General features: G+C 44.2%; 1 protein-coding gene across 6 annotated transcripts in view; it reads right to left on the bottom strand.

Annotated features, from left to right (window-relative positions):
* CFAP70 (cilia and flagella associated protein 70) overlaps positions 1-19,900 on the bottom strand; it is a 39,893-nt gene that overhangs the window by 7,259 nt on the left and 12,734 nt on the right. For 3 of the 6 annotated variants that reach the window (XM_039349842.1, XM_039349845.1, XM_039349841.1), the window contains exons 11-23: positions 19,385-19,534; positions 19,141-19,221; positions 18,375-18,466; positions 16,994-17,054; positions 15,556-15,747; positions 13,905-14,036; positions 12,841-12,966; positions 11,134-11,267; positions 9,369-9,508; positions 8,496-8,681; positions 6,202-6,348; positions 4,417-4,526; positions 768-920 (exon numbers count right to left, since the gene is read on the bottom strand). In XM_039349842.1, the coding sequence (XP_039205776.1) occupies positions 768-920; positions 4,417-4,526; positions 6,202-6,348; positions 8,496-8,681; positions 9,369-9,508; positions 11,134-11,267; positions 12,841-12,966; positions 13,905-14,036; positions 15,556-15,747; positions 16,994-17,054; positions 18,375-18,466; positions 19,141-19,221; positions 19,385-19,534 (1,704 nt within the window). The remainder of the gene's footprint in view (positions 1-767; positions 921-4,416; positions 4,527-6,201; positions 6,349-8,495; positions 8,682-9,368; positions 9,509-11,133; positions 11,268-12,840; positions 12,967-13,904; positions 14,037-15,555; positions 15,748-16,993; positions 17,055-18,374; positions 18,467-19,140; positions 19,222-19,384; positions 19,535-19,900) is intronic. The other 3 variants (XM_039349846.1, XM_039349844.1, XM_039349843.1) reach the window with 2 other exon arrangements.

Genomic DNA, 19,900 nt, shown 5'->3' with positions numbered 1-19,900 from the left:
AGCTGGTTAATCTGCCATTGGGAGTTGGAACGTTTCCTTGAAGACCTTTCACTTCTCATCCAAGAAGCTTCTTCTTCTTTGGAAAAAGCAACTTTGGGACAACCGTGACCTGGGTGAGAATCTCCATAGATATCTAGGGAGACTAACATGAGTAGTGACTTCAAGCTGGGGTGGGGAAGCCTAAACTGCTTGGTTTCACAGCAATTCTTCTCAGGAGGGCTACAACGATGTCAGCAGAACCAGCTATCTCTAGGGCAGTGTTTCTCAAGCTTGCCAACTTGAAGATGCGTGGACAACTTCCAGAATTGCTGGCCTGGCTGGGGAATTCTGGGAATTGAAGTCCACTTATCTTAAAGTTGACAATCTTGAGGAACACAGCTCTAGCGAGTTTCTGGCAGGCAACCTCCCAATCGTTTCCCTCACAACTTTGCTCAAAATTGGGGGGGGGGGTTAAGCAGAAGTTCCTAGTAGTTCTGCAGATGGCTGTTTTTGCCACTGGGGCAAATATCATACCAGAGTGGGTGGGTGATGCCAGCATATGTTCAAATAAATGCAAATAAATACACCTTGGATGGAGAGTAGGAAAAAAAAATTGCAAACGGAAGAGTTTGCAAATGAAATTGCAAACAAAAGGAAAGAATAAAAGATATGGCATCCTTGAGCTGACGTGTTCTGTTTGGTAGATGGGTGGCATACAAATCTAATCAATCTATCAATCCGTCTTGGCTAACTGGAGAGCCCCCAAAGTGCTAAGGAGAGGTACGCACCAGGTAATCAATCTGCATAGCCATTTCCAAACTCTCTTCTGACTGATCATATTCTTTCTTGAGCATGTAGGTCTGGGCCAGCACCAAGTAATATTCACAGCTGGGGCCTCCTTGTGGAGAGATCAGTTCATGTGCCAAGGCCCTGTGAACAAACTGGAAGGAGACAGTCAAACCTTGGTTGCATCTAGTACAGCATAGGGGGTACCTTGCTCAATAGCAGTAACTGTGAGAGGGACTTCGGAGTCCTAGTGGACAATCATTTAAATATGAGCCAGCCGTGTGCTGCAGCTGCCAAAAAAGCCAACACAGTGCTAGGCTGCATTAACAGAGGGATAGAATCAAGATCACGTGAAGTATTAATACCATTCTACAATGCCTTGGTAAGGCCACACTTGGAATACTGCATCCAGTTTTGGTCACAATGTAAAAAAGATGTTGAGACTCTAGAAAGAATGCAGAGAAGAGCAACAAAGATGATTAGGGGACTGGAGGCTAAAGCATATAAGGAACGGTTGCTGGAATTGGGTATGTCTAGTTTAACGAAGAGAAGGACGAGTGGGGACAGGATAGCAGTCTTCCAGTATCTCAGGGGCTGCCCCAAAGAAGAGGGAGTCAAGCTATTCTCCAAAGCACCTGAAGGCAGGACAAGAAGCAACAGATGGAAACTAATCAAGAAGAGAAGCAACCTGGAACTAAGGATAAACTTCCTGACAGTGAGAACAATTAACCAGTGGAACAACCTGCCTCCAGAAGTGGTGAATGCTCCAACTCTGGAAGTTTTTAAGAAGAGACTGGACAGCCATTTGTCCGAAATGGTGTAGGGTTTCCTGCCTAAGCAGGGAGTTGGACTAGATGACCTCCAAGGTCCCTTCCAACTTTATCACCATTATTACTATTATCTTTGATGCGGGACCATTGTAATCCCAGACTGTCCCACCTTGCTACTCCTAGCCTTCTTGTACCTATTCCTGGGAGTCTCTTTAGGGCTTCCTCTTGCCCTATTGATGGAATATTTTCAGTCACTGGGTTTTTTTTTTTTGATTAAAGTTTCTAGTTGTTTGAACTAAAAAAAAGCGAGTTCTCCATCACAAATGCAGAATCTGATAAGAGCTTGCCTGTTAAAGGCAAGGACTGGGCAAAGATTTGAAACTTGAGTAACTTGCAAACTTATTATGCCTCACTATCATGTAAAAAAAAGCAAGGACTGGGCAAAGATTTGAACTACTTTGCAAACTTATTATGCCTCGTTATAAGGTAAAAAACCATACCTACTGAATGGAAGGGTGAGCATTAACAAGAGCGCGGCAGGAACGTTAGGGGATGCTATGAAATGTTACGCGGTACATATAAAGCTACTGAACACGCACGGTTTATCCCAGATGACTCAACTGATGCTAACAATGAACACATGCCAAAACCAATATGCTTTGAACTGTATATAAAGTGATTCCCCTACCTTTCTAAGGGCGCCCCTTCACCTTTTATCCATGGAGGGCCTCTCCTGACTTATGCACAAATAAAGAGATATTAATCTATCTTTCCAGCTCGGATTCTATTTGGGCAAGCCACATCAAGCTAAGGTATCTTGCTGATGTTTGTGGCGAACACGGTCTTTGTGGCTAACACTTTCCAGAGCTGAGTTCTGCATTTCAACTCTGAACCTGCTTCCAAAATGCAGTGCCTAGGAATGGGCGCATTCTGCCAACTTTGGAGGCGTCTGCTAAGCTTTGCCCAAGACTGACCTTGTCACTGTTTAGCATAGCCTGAAATAAAGAAGGTCATCCTAGTTCTTAACTCAGTAAGCCTTTTGTTTTTCCAGAAAAAAGGGCAAGGATGAGCTTAAGGGAGAAGGGACTGGTCAGCTCTGGTTTAACGTGGTACAGTTCAGGTTAGCTAATTTTTTCTCCTTCACAAATTTGTTAATATACCTCTAACACAAGGGTCTCCAACCCTCCGGGCTGCGGCCCATTTGGAACCGGGTCGTGAGAGTGGTAGGTGAATGCACGCATGCAAAACTGCATTTGTGAAAGCGGTACATGTGCATGCATGAAACCATCCCCTCTGCACTTTTTCCAAGGTCTCAACATCTTTTTTTGTGTCGTGGTGAGCAAAGCTGGATGCACTATTCATTTTTCATTAGAGTCATAAAACAGCTTGAGGAATCCGCTGCCTGTCCCCATGATGCCTTCGCTCTATTTTAACTCCAGCTGGTGATTTGCTGGGCCCAGCTATGAAGCAGCCGGAGAGACTCAGCACAATTTATCAGCGCGGTGGCAGCTTTTTCTGGCTGCACAGCAAGTGCTCAGTCCTACCCCGTTTCATTGCGACAGAGAGGCTTTTAGAGATAAAAGGGAAATAACTATGATTAGGTTGAAAGAGAAAGGGCGAATATTCGAGAAGTAATAATAATAATATTAATAATAAAGTTGGAAGGGACCTTGGAGGTCTTCTAGTCCAACCTCCTGCTCAGGCAGGAAACTCTATACCATTTTGGACAAATGGCTGTCCAGTTTCTTCTTAAAAACTGCCAGTGTTGGAGCATTCACCACTTCTGGAGGCAGGTTGTTTCACTGGTTAATTCTTCTAACTGTCAGGAAATTTCTCCTTAGTTCTAAGTTGCTTCTCTCCTTGGTGAGTTTCCATCTGTTGCTTCTTGTCCTGCCTTCAGGCGCTTTGGAGAATAGCTTGACTCCCTCTTCTTTGGGGCAGCCCCTGAGATACTGGAAGGCTGCTATCATGTCCCCCCTCGCCCTTCTCTTCATTAAACTAGACATTCCCAATTCCAGCAACTGTTCCTTATATGTTTTAGCCTCCAGTCCCCTAATCATCTTTGTTGCTCTTCTCTGCACTCTTTCTAGAGTCTCAGCATCTTCTTTACATCGTGGTGACCAAAACTGGACGCAGGATTCCAAGTGTGGCCTTACCAAGGCATTGTAAGTAATGACAATCAGTGATGTCATTTGGAAAGATCACCACAGTCCTTGACTTACAACAGTTCATTTAGTGAATGAAGTTATAATGGCACGGGAAAAAGTAACTTATGACTATTTTTCACGTTTACAACCACTGCAGCAGCCTCCTGGTCATGTGATCAAAATTCAGATGCTTGGCAGCTGCCTCATATTTATGACGGTTGCAGTGCCCCGAGGTCATGCGATTCTCCCTTTTGTGACCTTCCGACAAGCAAAGTCAATAGGGAAGCCAAGATTCACTTAACAACCGTATTACTAATTTAGCAGCTGCAGTGATTCACTTAACGACTGTGGCAAGAAAGGTCATAGAATGGGGCAAAACTCACTTAACAAATGTTTCCCTCAGCAACAGAAATTTTGGGCTCAGTTGTGGTCGTTAAGTCCAGGGCTACCCTGAATAATAAGTCTGAATAATAAAATAATCAATGATTTAATAATGAGTAAATAAAATGAAATAAAATAAAATAATAAAAACATTCCTGCTCACTACATCAGCCTCTCTTAATCACACAAACTTGTGCAACCTTAGCCTTGCCCTTTCTGCTTCCATGGCTGGAGCAGAAAGAGGGGTGGTTAGCTGTGACACCAATGGCTGGAGGCGCTCTTGGTAACTGCCGAACTCAATGTGCCTAAACATTTTCACGGCCTCCTCTAGCTTCGGTTGACCCCGCACTCACCTGAAGAGCACTGACTTCCAAGAGGAATTTTATTGTTTCCATGAAAATAGAGGTGGTTTGCTGGGGGACCATAGCTGATTCATATGAAAATGCGGCAGGCTTGGGCATTTCTGAAATGAAACAGAGAGCCAGAAATTTGAGGGAAACATCTAAATAGCAGATTAGTTTAGTCAGGCTAGCGAGACACTGGGGAAGCGGGCACATCAGCGCCTGCATTTTCTGCATCGTACGAGAAGAGCACATCTTCCTATCACTGTCCTTACCACTTTCTCTAGAGGGATGAGTGAAAGCATCTACCGTGTGGTTTGGAGCCATTACTGTTTTGGAGAGTGGTGAGGACAGCAGAAAAGATTATTGGATGATCACCTCCTTTTATCCAGGACATGGCATATAAGCGATGCTTGAGCAGGGTCTGCGGTATTGTCTGGGACGCTACATATCCTCTCCATGACCGGTTTTCTTTGTTACCTTCTGGGAGGAGGCTTTGTGGTATCCAAAGAAGAAGAACGAGATTCTGTAATGGCTTTATACCATACAGTATTAACCATGTGAACTCTCAAGACTATTTTTTTGTATTCTAAATGGTGGTCAACAGAGCTGCCAAACGTGCAAGCAGCCCAGGGTACGACTGGCTGATGAGAGCTAACTAGCTTGAAATAGCTATCCCAGTCCCCCTTTAACTCTGTTAGCAATCCCAAAAAAATTAGCGCATATATATATATATATATATATGTATGTATGTATGTATGTATGTATGTATGTATGTGTGTGTGTGTGTAGCATATGCATATGTATGTACATGTATGTGTGTGTATATATCTCTCATCTCTCTTGTCCCATATATCTTATCTTATCTCATCTCATCTTATTTTGAAGCAGAGAATCAGCCATTTTTCTTTGTTTCCCAGTGTTTGGTTAATAGAATTTCAGTTCTGCAACCTTGTTTTGCAGCCTTGTAGCGAGTTTCCAGCTGGACCTCAAGTTGCGCAGCAGCAAACTCGACCCACTTTCATCAGAATGACAAACACAGTTTGCAGCACTGTATTGGAAGATCTGGGCCTTGTGTGTGTGTGTGTGTGTGTGTGTGTGTGTGTGAGGGTATGTGTGTATGTGATATGGCAATGGAAGACCCAAAGGAGTAGGAGTTGCAGCCCAACAACACAAGGCTGATATTGCTAACCTGTGCCGACCCAACTGCAGCTAATGCTTTGAGAATGATTTAGCGATATGTTCCCACCTTGAATTTCAACATGCAACACAACTCCTTGCATGGCTGGATGCTACTGAGTTGAGAGGGAGGGACAGCGGTGGAACCCGAATGAAAGATGAAAGGACAGGTGTCTGTGGAGATTCTCGATCATCCAGGTCATGGTTGTCCCAAAGATGTTTTTCCAAAAGCAACAGGACTTTCTTGGGTGTTTTTTCCTTGAAAATGTTTCGCTTCTCATCCAAGAAGCTGAAAAAGTCCAAGAAAATCCAGTTGCCTTCTGGAAAAGCACCTTTGGTGAGAGGCCCTCACAAAGATAAGGAGCTCTCTGTAGCTAGCACGAGCTGTGGTGGCGCAGCAGTTAGAATACAGTATTGCAGGCTAGTTCACTGCTCACTGACAGGAGTTCGATCCTGACTGGCTCAAGGTTGACTCAGCCTTTCATCCTTCCAGTAAAATGAGGAGCCAGATTGTTGGGGACCATAGGCTGACCCTGTAAACCACTTAGAGAGGGCTGTAAAGCACTATGAAGCAGTATATAAATACAAGTGCTTTTGCTATCCCCTAAGGCTGCCTACCTCTCTGAGTGCTCAGCCTATATTTGCTGGGTGTAACGGACAATCTCTTGAACGGTTTATGTACGGTATCTTCTTCTGTTGCACGAAGCGAGCTGGCTGGCTCCGAAGACTCTGCTTGGATTTTCGCTGCGGATTCTGGAGATTCTTCTGGAGATAAAAAGGAAGCCAACCCGTATGAGAACACAAAAGCCAGCCTAATTTGACTAGCAACTGGATAGCAGAACTATGTTCTGCGGAAAGTCTCCATTTAATTAAAATCTAAAACTAAGGTTTCCTCTAAAACTAAGGTTTCCTCTTTCCAGTCATGTCCACCTTGGCTCTTTTATGACTCGTGGACTTCAACTCCCAGAATCCCTGAGCCAGCCTGGCTCAGCTTGGAAACCTCTCCCTTTCCCCTCAGCATGGCTGGCTCAGGAATTCTGGGAGTTGAAGTCCACGAGTCATAAAAGAGCCAAGGTTGCCTACCCCTGCTCTAGGGGATGGTGTCCATCTCTGTTTCCTAGCTGGGGGAGCCACTGTTGCCCGAAGACATTTCTGTGGTCATGCGGCTGGTGTGGCTGTATGCCAGGCGCACGGAATGTTGTTACTTTCCCACCAAAGTGGTACCTATTTATCTACTTGCACTTGCATGCTTTCGAACTGCTAGGCGGGCAGGAGATGAGGTAAGGAACGGGAGCTCAAGCCGTTGTGCATCGCTCAGGTCTCAAATGGCCAACCTTCCGGTTGACAAGCCTATACCTTGTCTAGCACTGGTCAGGAGCTTAATTAACTTCCTGAGTTAATTTAGGGGCTGCGCAGCCCGTTGGCCAGGGGATCCATGGGAACAATGTCAGCTTTCTGGTAGGACCCTCTTCGCTGACTCTCATCATCAGCCAATTCCTAAGGAGAAATTTCTTTGATAGTGAGAAATTAATCAATGGAACAGTTTGCCTCCTGGAATTGTGGGTGCTTCATCGCTGGAGGTTTTCAAACATAGACTGGACAACCATTTGTCTGGGATGGTTTAATGTCTTCTGCCTTGGGCATGGGGTGAGGGTCCCTTCCAGCCCTATAATTCTATAATCCTCTTCGTTTTTCCAGATTGCTTTTTCCTGGGCTCAGGGTAATGGGTCTGAGATGCTCTGGGAGCACAGTGGTTAGAGTGCAGTACTGCAGGCTAACTCTGCCCACACTCTGGAGTTTGATCCTGATGGAGCTCAAGGGGGACTCAGACTTGCCTCCTTCCAAGGAAGACCCAGATTGCTGGAGGGCAATATGCGGACATTGTAAAACCACTTAGAGAGGGTTGTAAAGTATTACGGAGCAGTTTGTAAGCCTACCGTAATTGCTATCGCTATTGTCAGGGAGGCTAACACAGAGGCTAATTTCAAAACTGTGTCTCCCGGTTCCGTCACCTTACACCGTAAATGTCAAATTTAAGCTGGATTTAAGGCACCGCAGTTCTCAATGCAGAGAAGTTGCCATGGAAACAATGGAATGGCTGCAGCAGTCAAAATTGCCAGGATAAAGGTGAAAAGGATGGCATCTGGCTACACTGGCAGGTATAACTGAATTCCTCTGATGCTGTGACCAGAAATTTGCAGCCCAGCAAGAACTGAAACATTTACAAAAGGCCTGGGTATATTTTGGTCCCACCTCAAAAAAAAAAAAAAAAATCTCACTCATTTTACAAATCTGCTATCAGGCTGCGCAAAAGACTTTGAATCTCAGCTGCTGCCCTAATCTGAAGGTCGGGGTTTGACGCAAAAGTGCCCCAACTTGAATGTGGAAACAGCTCTTTGGCTCTCAAGATCAAAATAGAAAGATAGCCTTTTGCCTTCAGAACCAACATTCTGCACTCGATGTAGGAAGTCCTCCAGTGGAAATGGTTCAAACACAAAACGTTTCATATCTAAAAATAATAAACATTACAGCACATTCAGCTAACAATGGAAATGGTGGAGTGGAACATGAGGGACAGGCCAAAAAAAAAAAAAGAAGATTAACTTTACCTGGGTTTTCCCTTGTACACCTAACTTCACAATGGAGGTCCACCAAGACCAGGGGTCTCCAACCTTGGCAACTTTACGACGTGTGGACTTTAACCCTCAGAATTTGGCACGGCTGGCTGAGGAATTCTGGGAACTGACGTCCACACGTTGTAAAGACCTCTGACCCAGAAAACATTGGAAGAAGCATCTCAAAATAGGCTCTCCTGCAAACCTCTTGGCCAACGATCCTTCTTCCTGTAACGCCTTCCCTGACCTTGAAGAACAGGGTAGATTTTGTTGCCCTGATGGGCATCATCAACTTACCAGACTCCTCTGGGCCAACCAGTGACTGCCTCTGTGAGGTCATGTACAACATTCTTTTCTTTCCTACTTCTTCTGTGCTCGGAGGACTTGGTTTCTCTTTGGGCAGACGGGCCTTCTGGAGCTTGGTAGCTTCACGGAAGGCCATCTCGACCCGAATGTAGTTTTCCTGCATATCATAGAAGAGTCCTAAAGGAAAGGTAGGGAAAGAAAAAAAAAAAGATTTCCCTCAGGAAATAATTACTGTGTTGTTGAAGGCGGCATAGAAGCACCAGAGTTATCAGGTTCCAGTCGGAATTCTTTGACTGCTGGGGTCTGTTGCGTGCCTTCCCTCCCTGGACTAGTGGGATGAGCTGAGGCGAGGGGGCAAAGTCGGTTCCGTACGTAGCCTGGCTCTACAGGACTACTTAGAGCAGTGGTTCTCAACCTGTGGGTCGGGACCCCATTTGGGGTCGAACGACCATTTCACGGGGGTCGCCAAACAACGCAGTCCGCCATTTTTTTTCTCCTTTTCCTTAGCTGTGCTCCTCTCTTTTATTCTATTGGCTTTTGAAAGCCAATAGAATAGACTCTCTTGAATAGAGTCTAATTCTATTGGCTTTCAAAAGCCAATAGGAATTGTCCAGGCTGTCTCTGCCCTGCTGAGCTCGCCAAAAGTCCCATTCTGCAAACGGTGCTGCACCAGTTGAGTAGTCCTTGACTTATGACCGGTTGAGTAGCCCTCGACTTACAACCGGTTGGGGGGGCGCAGCATTAAAAAGGTTGAGAACCACTGACTTAGAGACTATGCAGAAAGCTGTGCCCAGCAGTGATGGTGTCAACACTCTGGCAATCAGCATTTCCAAATCTTCCACGTGAAATTAGCCAGATTCATACCTAACATGGTCCAGGCCACGACACTGCTTGGCTCCACACAGGTGGCATCCTCAAAAAAGACTTCAGCCTCCTCATAATTCTGCAGCATCACAGCCATGATCCCACACAACAGGACACTGGACAGACAGCAAACAACAAATCTAAGGAGAAACCCCTTGTAAGAACAATCCTCTACCTCAGAGCCTGGGTTGGTTCCTATCACAGTAGATTGTTTAGCCCCTTTATTCAGAAAGAATATCCAATCTGTTCAAAAATCAGCCCTCATTCTATTTCATTATTTATATGTACTGGGGAATGAGCCTCACTTATGTCAGAGATATACTTAAGAAGACAAGACAATCTGTGACCCATCGTGTCATTGTTTCAGAGCTACTTCATTACCAGATTCCTTTAAAAAAAGATGTCAGGGTTTTTAATGTACTGCCTTCACTGGAAAAGTTCTTAAAAATTTAGAGAGACATTCCTCTGAATATCTGCCTTGAAAATAGCCCGTTTTGATCTGTGCCGCACAGTCAAACATGAGGAATTGACCATGGGAAACCTTTTATACATTTTTGTAATGTCATAAAGTGCTTTATAATGTTTCTGTTGTCAAATGTTTTATACCAGCTGTCAAATTTTAAAGTCCGCGGGAATCACGATTCCTGGATTTTAGATGCGTTCTATAAATTAGCCTATTTGAACTACGTTGGTTGAAAATGTTTTGCCCTATGACGTACCATTTCATTCCATTAAAGGTTACCGACACATGAATTTTGGTAATATGCAGAGGTAGATAAGAAGGGTCCTGCTAGATTCAAATCTTCTGGTTAAATACACCTGAAATACCTTCTAGATGTATGAGATAATGGGATCTGTACAGGTAGATCTCGAGTTACAATGGTTCATTTAGTGATCGCACAAAGTTACAATGGAACTAAAAAAGTGACTTATGGCCATTTTTCACACTTACGACTGTTGCAACATCCCCGTGGTCACGTGATTAAAATTCAGATGCTCGACAACTGACTCATAGTTATGACGGTTACAGTGTCTGAGGGACACGTGATCCCCTTTTGTGACTTTCTGACAAGCCAAATCAGTGGGGAAGGCAGAGTCACTTAACAACCACGTTACTAACTGAACGACTACCAGGGAGGTCGTAAAATGGGGGCAAAATTCACCTGTCTCACTTAGCAACTCCTAACACATCTGGAGGGTGTAAGTTGAAAAGGGTGCCCAACACATGTGCAGTAATATACATCATAGCACCTGCTGAAGTGTACACATGTACACTGCATTACATGTGTAGGACATACATACATATCCTGCATAAAATTTAGGTATCTTTTTGTAGAGATAGGGGCCAGGTAGAGATCGTGAGCAGCAAACTGCCCCTCCAAAGCCTGCGTGCCTCTTCTCTCTACATTATCTCATCCCTTCACATCACCATGGCAATGTGGGAAAATACCCCAGGCTGGTACAATGACCTCACCTGTTACAGGATGTTACAGCCAACTGCTCCCTATTTTGGGCCTCTGGCTTTCTATCCTTAAGGATTGGTAAGGAGTTTAACCAATTAAATGCTATTGCTACGCTATTGCCATGTTAAACTTTTGCTGCTTGGAAAACTGTATAAAAAGAATAAATGCTGCGAAGGCGGTCAGCCATATTTGCACCCTGCAATGACTGAGCACTGATTACTACACTTTTCCCCCTGCATGTTAGTGTGAGCTCTGCTGCTAACATAGTTAATGTCTGACCACAGTTCCAGACTGAGTGGTACCTGGGCAGGTGATTGGCATCCAAGCCGACAGCCTCACGGAAGCATTCCTGAGCCTTGAGGTTGTCTTCAGTCAGTAGGCAGAAAGCTCCATAATCCAACCAGCTCTGGCTATCTTGGGGGTTTCGAGCCAGCCTCTGGGGACAGAAGGACCCTCACGTAAATTAGCATTCTGTTTCAAAGCTTCGAATGGAAAGCTCTGAAGGTCAAAACCAGGATGTCAACTTCCTGATACAATGAAAGGTTGATCTTGGCTCGATGTTATTTGAGCCTTCATGTCTCTCTCGTACAGTTTTCTTCCAGGAATTCTTGAATAAGAGTCTACCAAGACTGAGGGTGTTCAACTTTAAGATATGTAGACATCAACTCCCAGAATTCCCTGGCCAGCCTTCCACTGAAAGAGAAGCGACTACAGCAGGGGTAGGCAACCTTGGCTCTTTGATGACTTGTGGACTTCAACTCCCAGAATTCCCGAACCAGCATGGCTCAGCTTGGAAACCTCTCAATTTCTCCTCAGCATGGCTGGCTCAGGAATTCTGGGAGTTGAAGTCCACGAGTCACAAAAGAGCCCAGGTTGCCTACCCTTGGGCTAGTATTTTTAATGCCAAGAATATTTCATTTTAAATACGTTTTAAAAATTGATTTGTCCTTTAAAAATGATTAGAAGGCTGAAGACTGAACCATATGAAGAATGGTTGCAAGATACGGGTTTGGCTAGTAGAGAAAAGAAGGACTAGGGGGGACATCATAGCAGTGTTCCAGTATTTGAGGAGCTGCCACAAAGAGGAGGGGTCAGCTTATTTTCCAAAGCACCAGAAGGCAAAACAAGAAACAATGGATGGAAGCTAATCAAGGAGAGAAGCAACCGGGAATTAAAGAGAAACTTCCTAACAGTGAGGACAGTTAACCAGTGGAATGGCTTCCAAGCTGAGCCAGCCAGCATGGCTCAGCTTGGAAACCTCTCTTTCCTCTCAGCACGGCTGGCTCAGGAATTCTGGGAGTTGTAGTCCACGAGATATAAAAGAGCTAAGGTTGCCTACCGCTGGACTACAGCATCTAAATGCTTCTAATTCTTAGAAAATGGGAAGCTCTTTTGAGGGATCCTTGATGCTCTGTGAGCGTGGAGGTTTTCTTGCAGATGTTTCATTACCCAGTGCTAGTACTGGTGATGTTACCTAGTGTAGGTCATGAAACATCTGCAAGAAAACCACCAAGCTCAGAGAGGAATAATAACTTCACAGTCGTTCTTTCTTCTCTTCCTCCTCCTCCTACTCTCCACCAACCCTTCTAGCACTGATGGTGTTACCTAGGGTGGGTCATGGAACGTCTGCAAGAAAACCACCAAGCTCAGAGAGGAATAATAACTTCACAGTCGTTCTTTCTTCTCTTCCTCCTCCTCCTCCTCCTCTCCACCAACCCTTCTAGCACTGATGGTGTTACCTAAGGTGGGTCATGGAACGTCTGCAAGAAAACCACCAAGCTCAGGAACAATAATGACTTCACAGTCATTCTTTCTTCTCTTCCTCCTTCTCCTCTCCACCAACCCCTCTCCCTTCTAGCACTGATGGTGTTACCTAGGGTGGGTCATGGAACATCTGCAAGAAAACCACCAAGCTCCCAGAGCATCAAAGATCCCCTCATTTCAACCCTGATTTAGATATATTCTTCTTTATCGGGAAAACGCGTTGTTTTCCACAGTTGTTCCCTTACCTCCTGATAGTAAGTTGATGCCAAACCGTAGTCACCGTTGACCTGGGCCTCTCGCGCAAAGAGCTGGAGCTGCTCCAAGGTGGTATATACGGGAGGAGGAGGACTTGGCGTCTGCAGGGACAGTACCTGGTCAGTGCAGGGAAATAATGAACACGTCATCCAGGCTGGTTCAGTTAAAGGAGGCTGGTTCAGCATTTGGCAATATGGATTCAAATATTGCAAGGCAATCAAACCGGTCAGTCCTAGAGGAGATCAACCCCGACTGCTCCTTAGAAGGCCAGATCCTGAAGTTGAAACTCAAGTATTTTGGCCACCTAAGGAGAAGGAAGGACTCCCTGGAGAAGAGCCTGTTGCTGGGAAAGATGGAGGGCAAGAGAAGAAGGGGACGACAGAGAAGGAGGTGGCTGGATGGAGTCACGGAAGCAGTAGGCGTGAGCTTCAATGGACTCCAGAAGATGGTAGAGGACAGGAAGGCCTGGAGGAACGTTGTCCATGGGGTCGCGATGGGTCGGACACGACTTTGCAACTAACAACAACAACAATTCAAATAGAATCTATGAAGATTCTCAGTCATCCAGGTCATGGTTGTCCCAAAGGTGCTTTTTTCAAGGGGCAACTGGACTTCCTTGTTTTTTCTTTGAAGGCGTTTCGCTTCTCATCTGAGAAGCTTCTTCAGCTTTGACTGGATGGTGGGGAATGGAAGGATTTATATTCCTTGCAGATAGCTGGTCATTTGCCTTCTTTTAGAGAGTCGTTGAGGCCACTTGGAGGGTTGTCGGTGTCCTCAGGGACGCCTGAGTAGTGCAAATGGGCGACCCTATTCAGGTGACCCGGAGGACATAGATAAACCCACAAGTGGCCTCAGTGACTTTTCTAAAAGACTGCAAATGACCAGCTGTCTTCTTGAACTTTCACCCTCAGAGTGTGAGACACACAACCGCTCTGTTGCAAGCCCAAAGCCGGACTGATCCAGCCTGCCCTGATGACTCTTCCCTTGGTTTGCCTGGCATAGATCACCCAACAGCCTCCATGGTAGAAGGAGGGCTTACTCTTCCAAAGCTCACCTGATTCAGCGCAACGTGCATCTGATCCATCAAGTAGACGTACAACTCACTGAGGAAAGCCTGGAGTTGGTCCAGAGTTTCAAAGGCAGTGGTCTTCAAGTATTTCTCCCGGACAATTTTAACAACTGCGTGCTATAAGGAAGAGAAAGACTCTGTCATAAGGACACCGCACATTCGGAAGGAAGGGAGCAACAAATTTATGAGATGGTAGATTCCATTGCCTGATGGGTCACAACAGCTCTTAAAAAAGGGGCTGCCAGACTTGCTATCACTTGACTCTGTGAACAGAAACAACCCTTGGCTCCCTTTGTTTTTTTTTTTTTAAAGTTTTTATTTTCAATTTTACAATACATTACATTCTTAAAAATACTTCAGATAAAAAATAAAACAAATTAATACACACCACTTTCGGTATTGCTCACCCATTTCCCCCCAAACCGCATCCACCCCTCTAACCAACTTGCCTCTTTCTCTCTTCTTCCTCTTCCTCACTCTCCCCCTCTCCTCCACCTTCCTACTTACTTCTCACCTTCTTCTATCCTCTCACTCCGGATGCGGTCCGGGGGAAATGCCCGAGCAATTCCTCTCTCCAAATTAAAACATCAATATTATATACAATAAAACTATTTCTACTTATCTGAGTTACTTAAACTTCAATCCATCCTCCCCCCCCTCCCCTCCCGACTTCCCAGAGCAAAGTACAGGGTTATACAAATATATTAAACATAATCTATTTAAGTTTACTAATTATACAATAACTGAGATCATACTAACCCCTAACTCTCTTCAAACTTTAACATCATAAGTTTATAAACAAATTCATTACTCATAAAATAAATGAAACTTTGTAGTTCCATACTTCTTCTGAACATATTCTATCCATCTTCTCCATACATTAAAATATCTCTCTTTAAATAAGCAGAAATTTTAGCCATTTCTGCTAAATTAGAAACCTTAAATACCCATTCTTCTAAAGAAGGCAGAGTATCCTTCTTCCAATATTGACCCACCAATAATCTTGCTGCTGTTATTAAATTCAACATTAAGATAGTTTGCTCCCTTTGTTGAGAAAGTTATAATTTGATTAGAAGTCGAGTGTATTGCAGGGTTGCAAAGCCAGAATGGAGAAGTACGCGCCAAAATCCCTATTTTCAACTTTTCCCTCCCTTAACTGTCTCCCATCACTGGCCTCACCATGACCCATCAGGTTCAAGCAAGACAATTTCAGAACGGTCACTTCAAGCATTGGGTGGTATGCAGCTGCTTTCCTTTCCCAGCCGGTTGACCTTGAAGCAGCGTCTCAGGGAGATACAGCCGTTACTTTTGCTTTCCCCCAGGCCAGGGGTAGGCAACCTTGGCTCTTTTATGACTCGTGGACTTCAACTCCCAGAATTCCTGAGCCAGCACAGCTTCATAGTTGAAGTCCACGAATCATAAAAGAGCCAAGGTTGCCTATTCCTCAAAGTTCATGGCAGATAGTCATTGCGTGGAAGTGAAGCACAAGCAAGCATAAGGTGGCAGCTGATGGGGGGGGCTTCTGAAATGCTAAAAGAAGACTCAGATGACAAGGAAATGTTGACACTTCAACGTATTATTCCACCTTAATAGAACGTCACTTTTACAAAGAGCGACCGGCGTCGTGACAAAATACCTTGAGTTGCTCCTTAAAGGCAAAATATTTCCCTGAGGTGTTCAGCTCGTAGTTGAGTTGACATTTCTGGTCTTCCAGGGTCTGAGAATCAATGACAAGTCCTTCAACCACTTGCCTTCCAAAGAGTTCGTGATACTCATCTAGGATCGATGCAGCAATACTGGTGATCTGCGTGTGGTAATCTTCTACGGCCTAAAGAAGTCGGGAAAACCTTTTGAGTGAACTCAAGTGGTGTTTGTTGCCAGAAAGAATTCCTCCACAAGAAGGTGGTATACACGGCTGGCAAACGTGTGGAAAAACGTCTCTAAAGTATTATATATCCATGTGGTCACATTAGCCTGATTTATTGGGTGACTTTTTCAGGCTCACTTTCACACTCATCTGTCCGAGAATAAAATCTGGGCGCGGAATTGGCGATCTCAGTTTAAGATACTGATCAAAACCAGTGATTGGCAGACTGACTGGGGAATTCTGGGAGTTGAAGTCCACATCTCTTAAAGCGGCCAAGAACACGGATTTTTTAAAAAAAGTGATTTCATATGAAAATGAAGTGTCTCCTTAATGTGACGTTAAGAGCTGCCTGCCAGAGAATCTAAGCTGTTATTATTGTTTTTAAATTAAGACGTTTCTAGCCCCTAAGGTTTTAAAAATATGCTTAGAAGCAGACAATGCCTGGATGTAGATGTGACACATCTTTAGGAAGTTTACATAAAATAGGATTATAGAAAATTACTAGAGAAAGTAAAATTTAGAAACATTATACACAATATTAGCATAAAACAAGAAAGGAGGAATTATTATATATGTCAAAGAAAAATAAAATTAAATAAATATACTTGGATGAAAAGGGGTGAATTTTAATGCTGGAAATAGTATTAGAGTAAAAACAGTATATGCACTAAATAATATGAGAATATTTGTATGATCACCATGCTTAGATGGAATTCCGGTCGAGTCTTATAAAAAATATGAGTGTTACTACAATGAATAATGTTGGATTCCTAGTAAGTAGTAGAAGATGAAAGAAGGAAAATGTAATGGGGCAATAAGAACAAATATTTCAAAGAAGAAAGAGGGGGGAAATGTAAAGAATAGAAAAGTACTGTTACAAACTGCTGTTAACAAAAAAGGATATATTACGTGTGTATGTGTGTAATGTTTGTTGTGTTTTGTTTTGTTTTGTTGGTCTAAAATAATAATAAAAAAATAATAAAAAAAGAAGCAGACAATGCCTACTGAAATCCCAGAAGCTACACTAGGGATGGGGCAATATTCTTAGCTCTCCTATAAGGAATGCACAATAGGGAAAATTATGCATACCTAAGCAATCTCTTTAGGCTGCATAGTTGTCTGTTCTTGACACAAAAACTAGACCAGAATGGCAAAGATTTTCTTTTAAAAAAATGCAGTGGAATTACTGAGTAGGCTTGTTTCATACCTTCATGGCTCCTGCAGTCCTTCGAGGAAGTTGTGGGTGTGGAGGAATCATCTCCTTCACTCTGATTGTGTTAGAAGAAAGACAGGACAAAGGTGGATTGCTGTGATCATCTGACAATTCATTTTACCACCCCATTCACAGTTTACTTTGAAGTCAGTTCTATTCAGCTTAACCACAATCAGCTGCAGAATTAGCACACAGAGGATTGTGTTGGCAAGTTGTTTCAACCTGGGATAAGTGTCTATGGAGATGCTCAGTCATCCAGGTCGCCTTTGCCCCAAAGGTGCTTTTTCCAAGGGGCAACTGGACTTTCTGGGTTTTGCCTTGAAGACATTTCGTCTCTCATCCAAGAAGCTTCTTCAGTTCGGAAGAAGAAGCTTCTTGGATGAGAAGCGAAACGTCTTTAACGAAAAGTAAGTTCAGTTGCCTCTTGGGAAAAGCACCTTTGGGAGAATTGGGGATAAGGTCTCCCCACATAAATTTTTGTAGAGGATTAAGAGGCCTTTGAACTCTGGTGCTGGAGAAGACTCCTACGAGTCCCCTGGACTGCAAGGCGATCAAACCGGTCAGTCCTAGAAGAGATCAACCCCGACTGCTCTTGAGAAGGCCAGATCCTGAAGTTGAAACTCAAGGACTTTGGCCACCTAATGAGAAGGAAGGACTCACTGGAGAAGAGCCTAATGTTGGGAAAGATGGAGGGCAAGAGAAGAAGGGGACGACAGAGAATGAGGTGGCTGGATGGAGTCACTGAAGCAGGAGGCGTGAGCTTCAATGGACTCCAGAAGATGGCAGGATAGGAAGGCCTGGAGGAACGTTGTCCATGGGGTCGCGATGGGTCGGACACGACTTCGCAACTAAGAACAACCACAACAAACTCATCTGAGTTGTAGACTTTGTAGGAGCAAATGATGCTCTCCGGGGTCCTGAAATCGGCCTTGATACAATGTATTATTGGGTGACTAAGCTGTCCTACTGGGCTCACGATGAGATCAGAATTCAATAAGACACTCAATCTTTGTAATGACTGTTCTGGCCCAATATGTAGAATGAATGGGATAAGTAAGGATAATGCCTCCCACTGACAAAGAATGAGCAGCACTACTGAAGATGCAAAGAATCGTAGGGCTGGATGGGACCTTGGAGATCTTCTAGTCCAACCCTAGGCCTAAGGTCCTTAAACCATCTTGACAACCTTTTCTTGACAACCTCCAGCAATGGAGTATCAACAGTTATGGGAGGCAAGCTCTGCCACTGATTAATTCTTCTCACTATCATGAGAGTGTCAAAGACTTTCACCCAAGCCCGCCTATCTATCTATCTATCTATCTATCTATCTATCTATCTATCTATCTATCTATCTATCTATCTATCAATAACTCACCGGCTAGCAAGTTCCTCTGGAAGACGCTTGGGCACTAAAGCTTTATCCAGCGTAAACTCTATCACAATGAAACTTCCACATTCTACATATTGCTGTAAAAAAGAAAGTGGTTGATATTTCTTCTGGAGCATAGCCCACTTCCTCGGATGTTTCCACAGCCACAGCCCCACAAAATTTAAGCCAAACACGTTAGGTTTCAGTTGTGGGAATTTAAATCTAGACATAGGGAGAACAGCTAGGTTAACATCAAGCCCGAGGTGGCGCAGCAGTTAGAGTGCAGTACTGCAGGCCACTTTCAGTTCAAATCTCACCGGCTCAAGGTTGACTCAGCCTTCCATCCTTCCGGGGTAGGTAAAATGAGGACCCAGATTGTTGGGGGCAATGTAAATATATATATACATTGCTTACTGGTGTACACCGCTTAGAGAGTGCTTGCACTTAAAGCGGTATATAAGTCTCATAAATAAATAAATAAGCCCTTGTAGCAAGACACAGTAGAAGAGAGAGAGAGAGGGGTGGAGAGAGATAGGGGGAGAGAGAGAGAAGATGAGAGGGGGGGAGAGGGAGAGAGGGAGAGAGGGAGGGAAGGAGGGAAGAGAGGGAGGGAGGGAGGGAGAGAGAGAGAGAGAGAGAGAGAGGGAGAGATGCAATTTGAAGATAGTCAGAAGCACTCATTCACAATTTTCATGTGACTCAAGATCCAGACCTGAGAGTCCAGACGGTATCTACAAATCCTATTTGACATCTTTTTAAGCAGTAGCTTTACCTGCCCTTCCAGATTCTGGCATACAGATACCGCAGTGTCTACTGTGATCTCGGAGGTGTCCTTTTTTACAATATTGGATGGCTGAAGAGGAAGCAAAAAAAAATATTTTTTTTTACAGGATATCATTTCAGAAAGATTCCTTTGTATGATTTCTGGAGGGGGGGGGATCACAAGTCGTACAGTTGCTGAGGTTGGAGAGGACTTCCTCTCTTTGCACTTTTTTTTTTTTTTTTGCCATTCTCACCTTCCTCAGCATTAGTTCTCTTTGCTTGTCATCTTTGATGTTCTTCCCAAGGATGCTTTTGGTGTGCGGACTGTACATTCCCATGGGACCAAATTTATTAAGGACTGCCTGATGGCCCACGTCACGAAGAAGACTGAAGAGGCACTTGGTCTGAAACAAAAGAGGCACCAAGTGAGAATAAGATAGATAAAATAACTTGTATTGTCAGTTTTTTTACTGTGGGCACAACGGCACACATCAGAAATGAAATTTAGTTGCCCGCTCCCAAAGTGAACACATACACGACACACACCTAAACATACTATATACAACAGGGGTCTTCAAACATGGCCCTTTTATGACTTGTGGACTTCAACTCCCAGAATCCTCAGCCAGCCATGCTGGCTGAGGAATTCTGGGAGTTGAACGCCGCATGCTGGCTGAGGAATTCTGGGAGTTGAAGTCCACCAGTCATAAAAGAGCAAAGATTGCCTATCCTTGGGCTAGGCTGTCAGTATCTTTAATGCCGAGAATATT

This window comes from Crotalus tigris, unplaced genomic scaffold (genome assembly GCF_016545835.1).
Source record: "Crotalus tigris isolate CLP2741 ecotype Arizona unplaced genomic scaffold, ASM1654583v1 scf7180000018301.7375997, whole genome shotgun sequence".
Taxonomy (NCBI): domain Eukaryota; kingdom Metazoa; phylum Chordata; class Lepidosauria; order Squamata; family Viperidae; genus Crotalus; species Crotalus tigris.
Note: the sequence above shows the minus strand (reverse complement) of the source record. Positions and strands in the feature narration are given on the sequence as shown.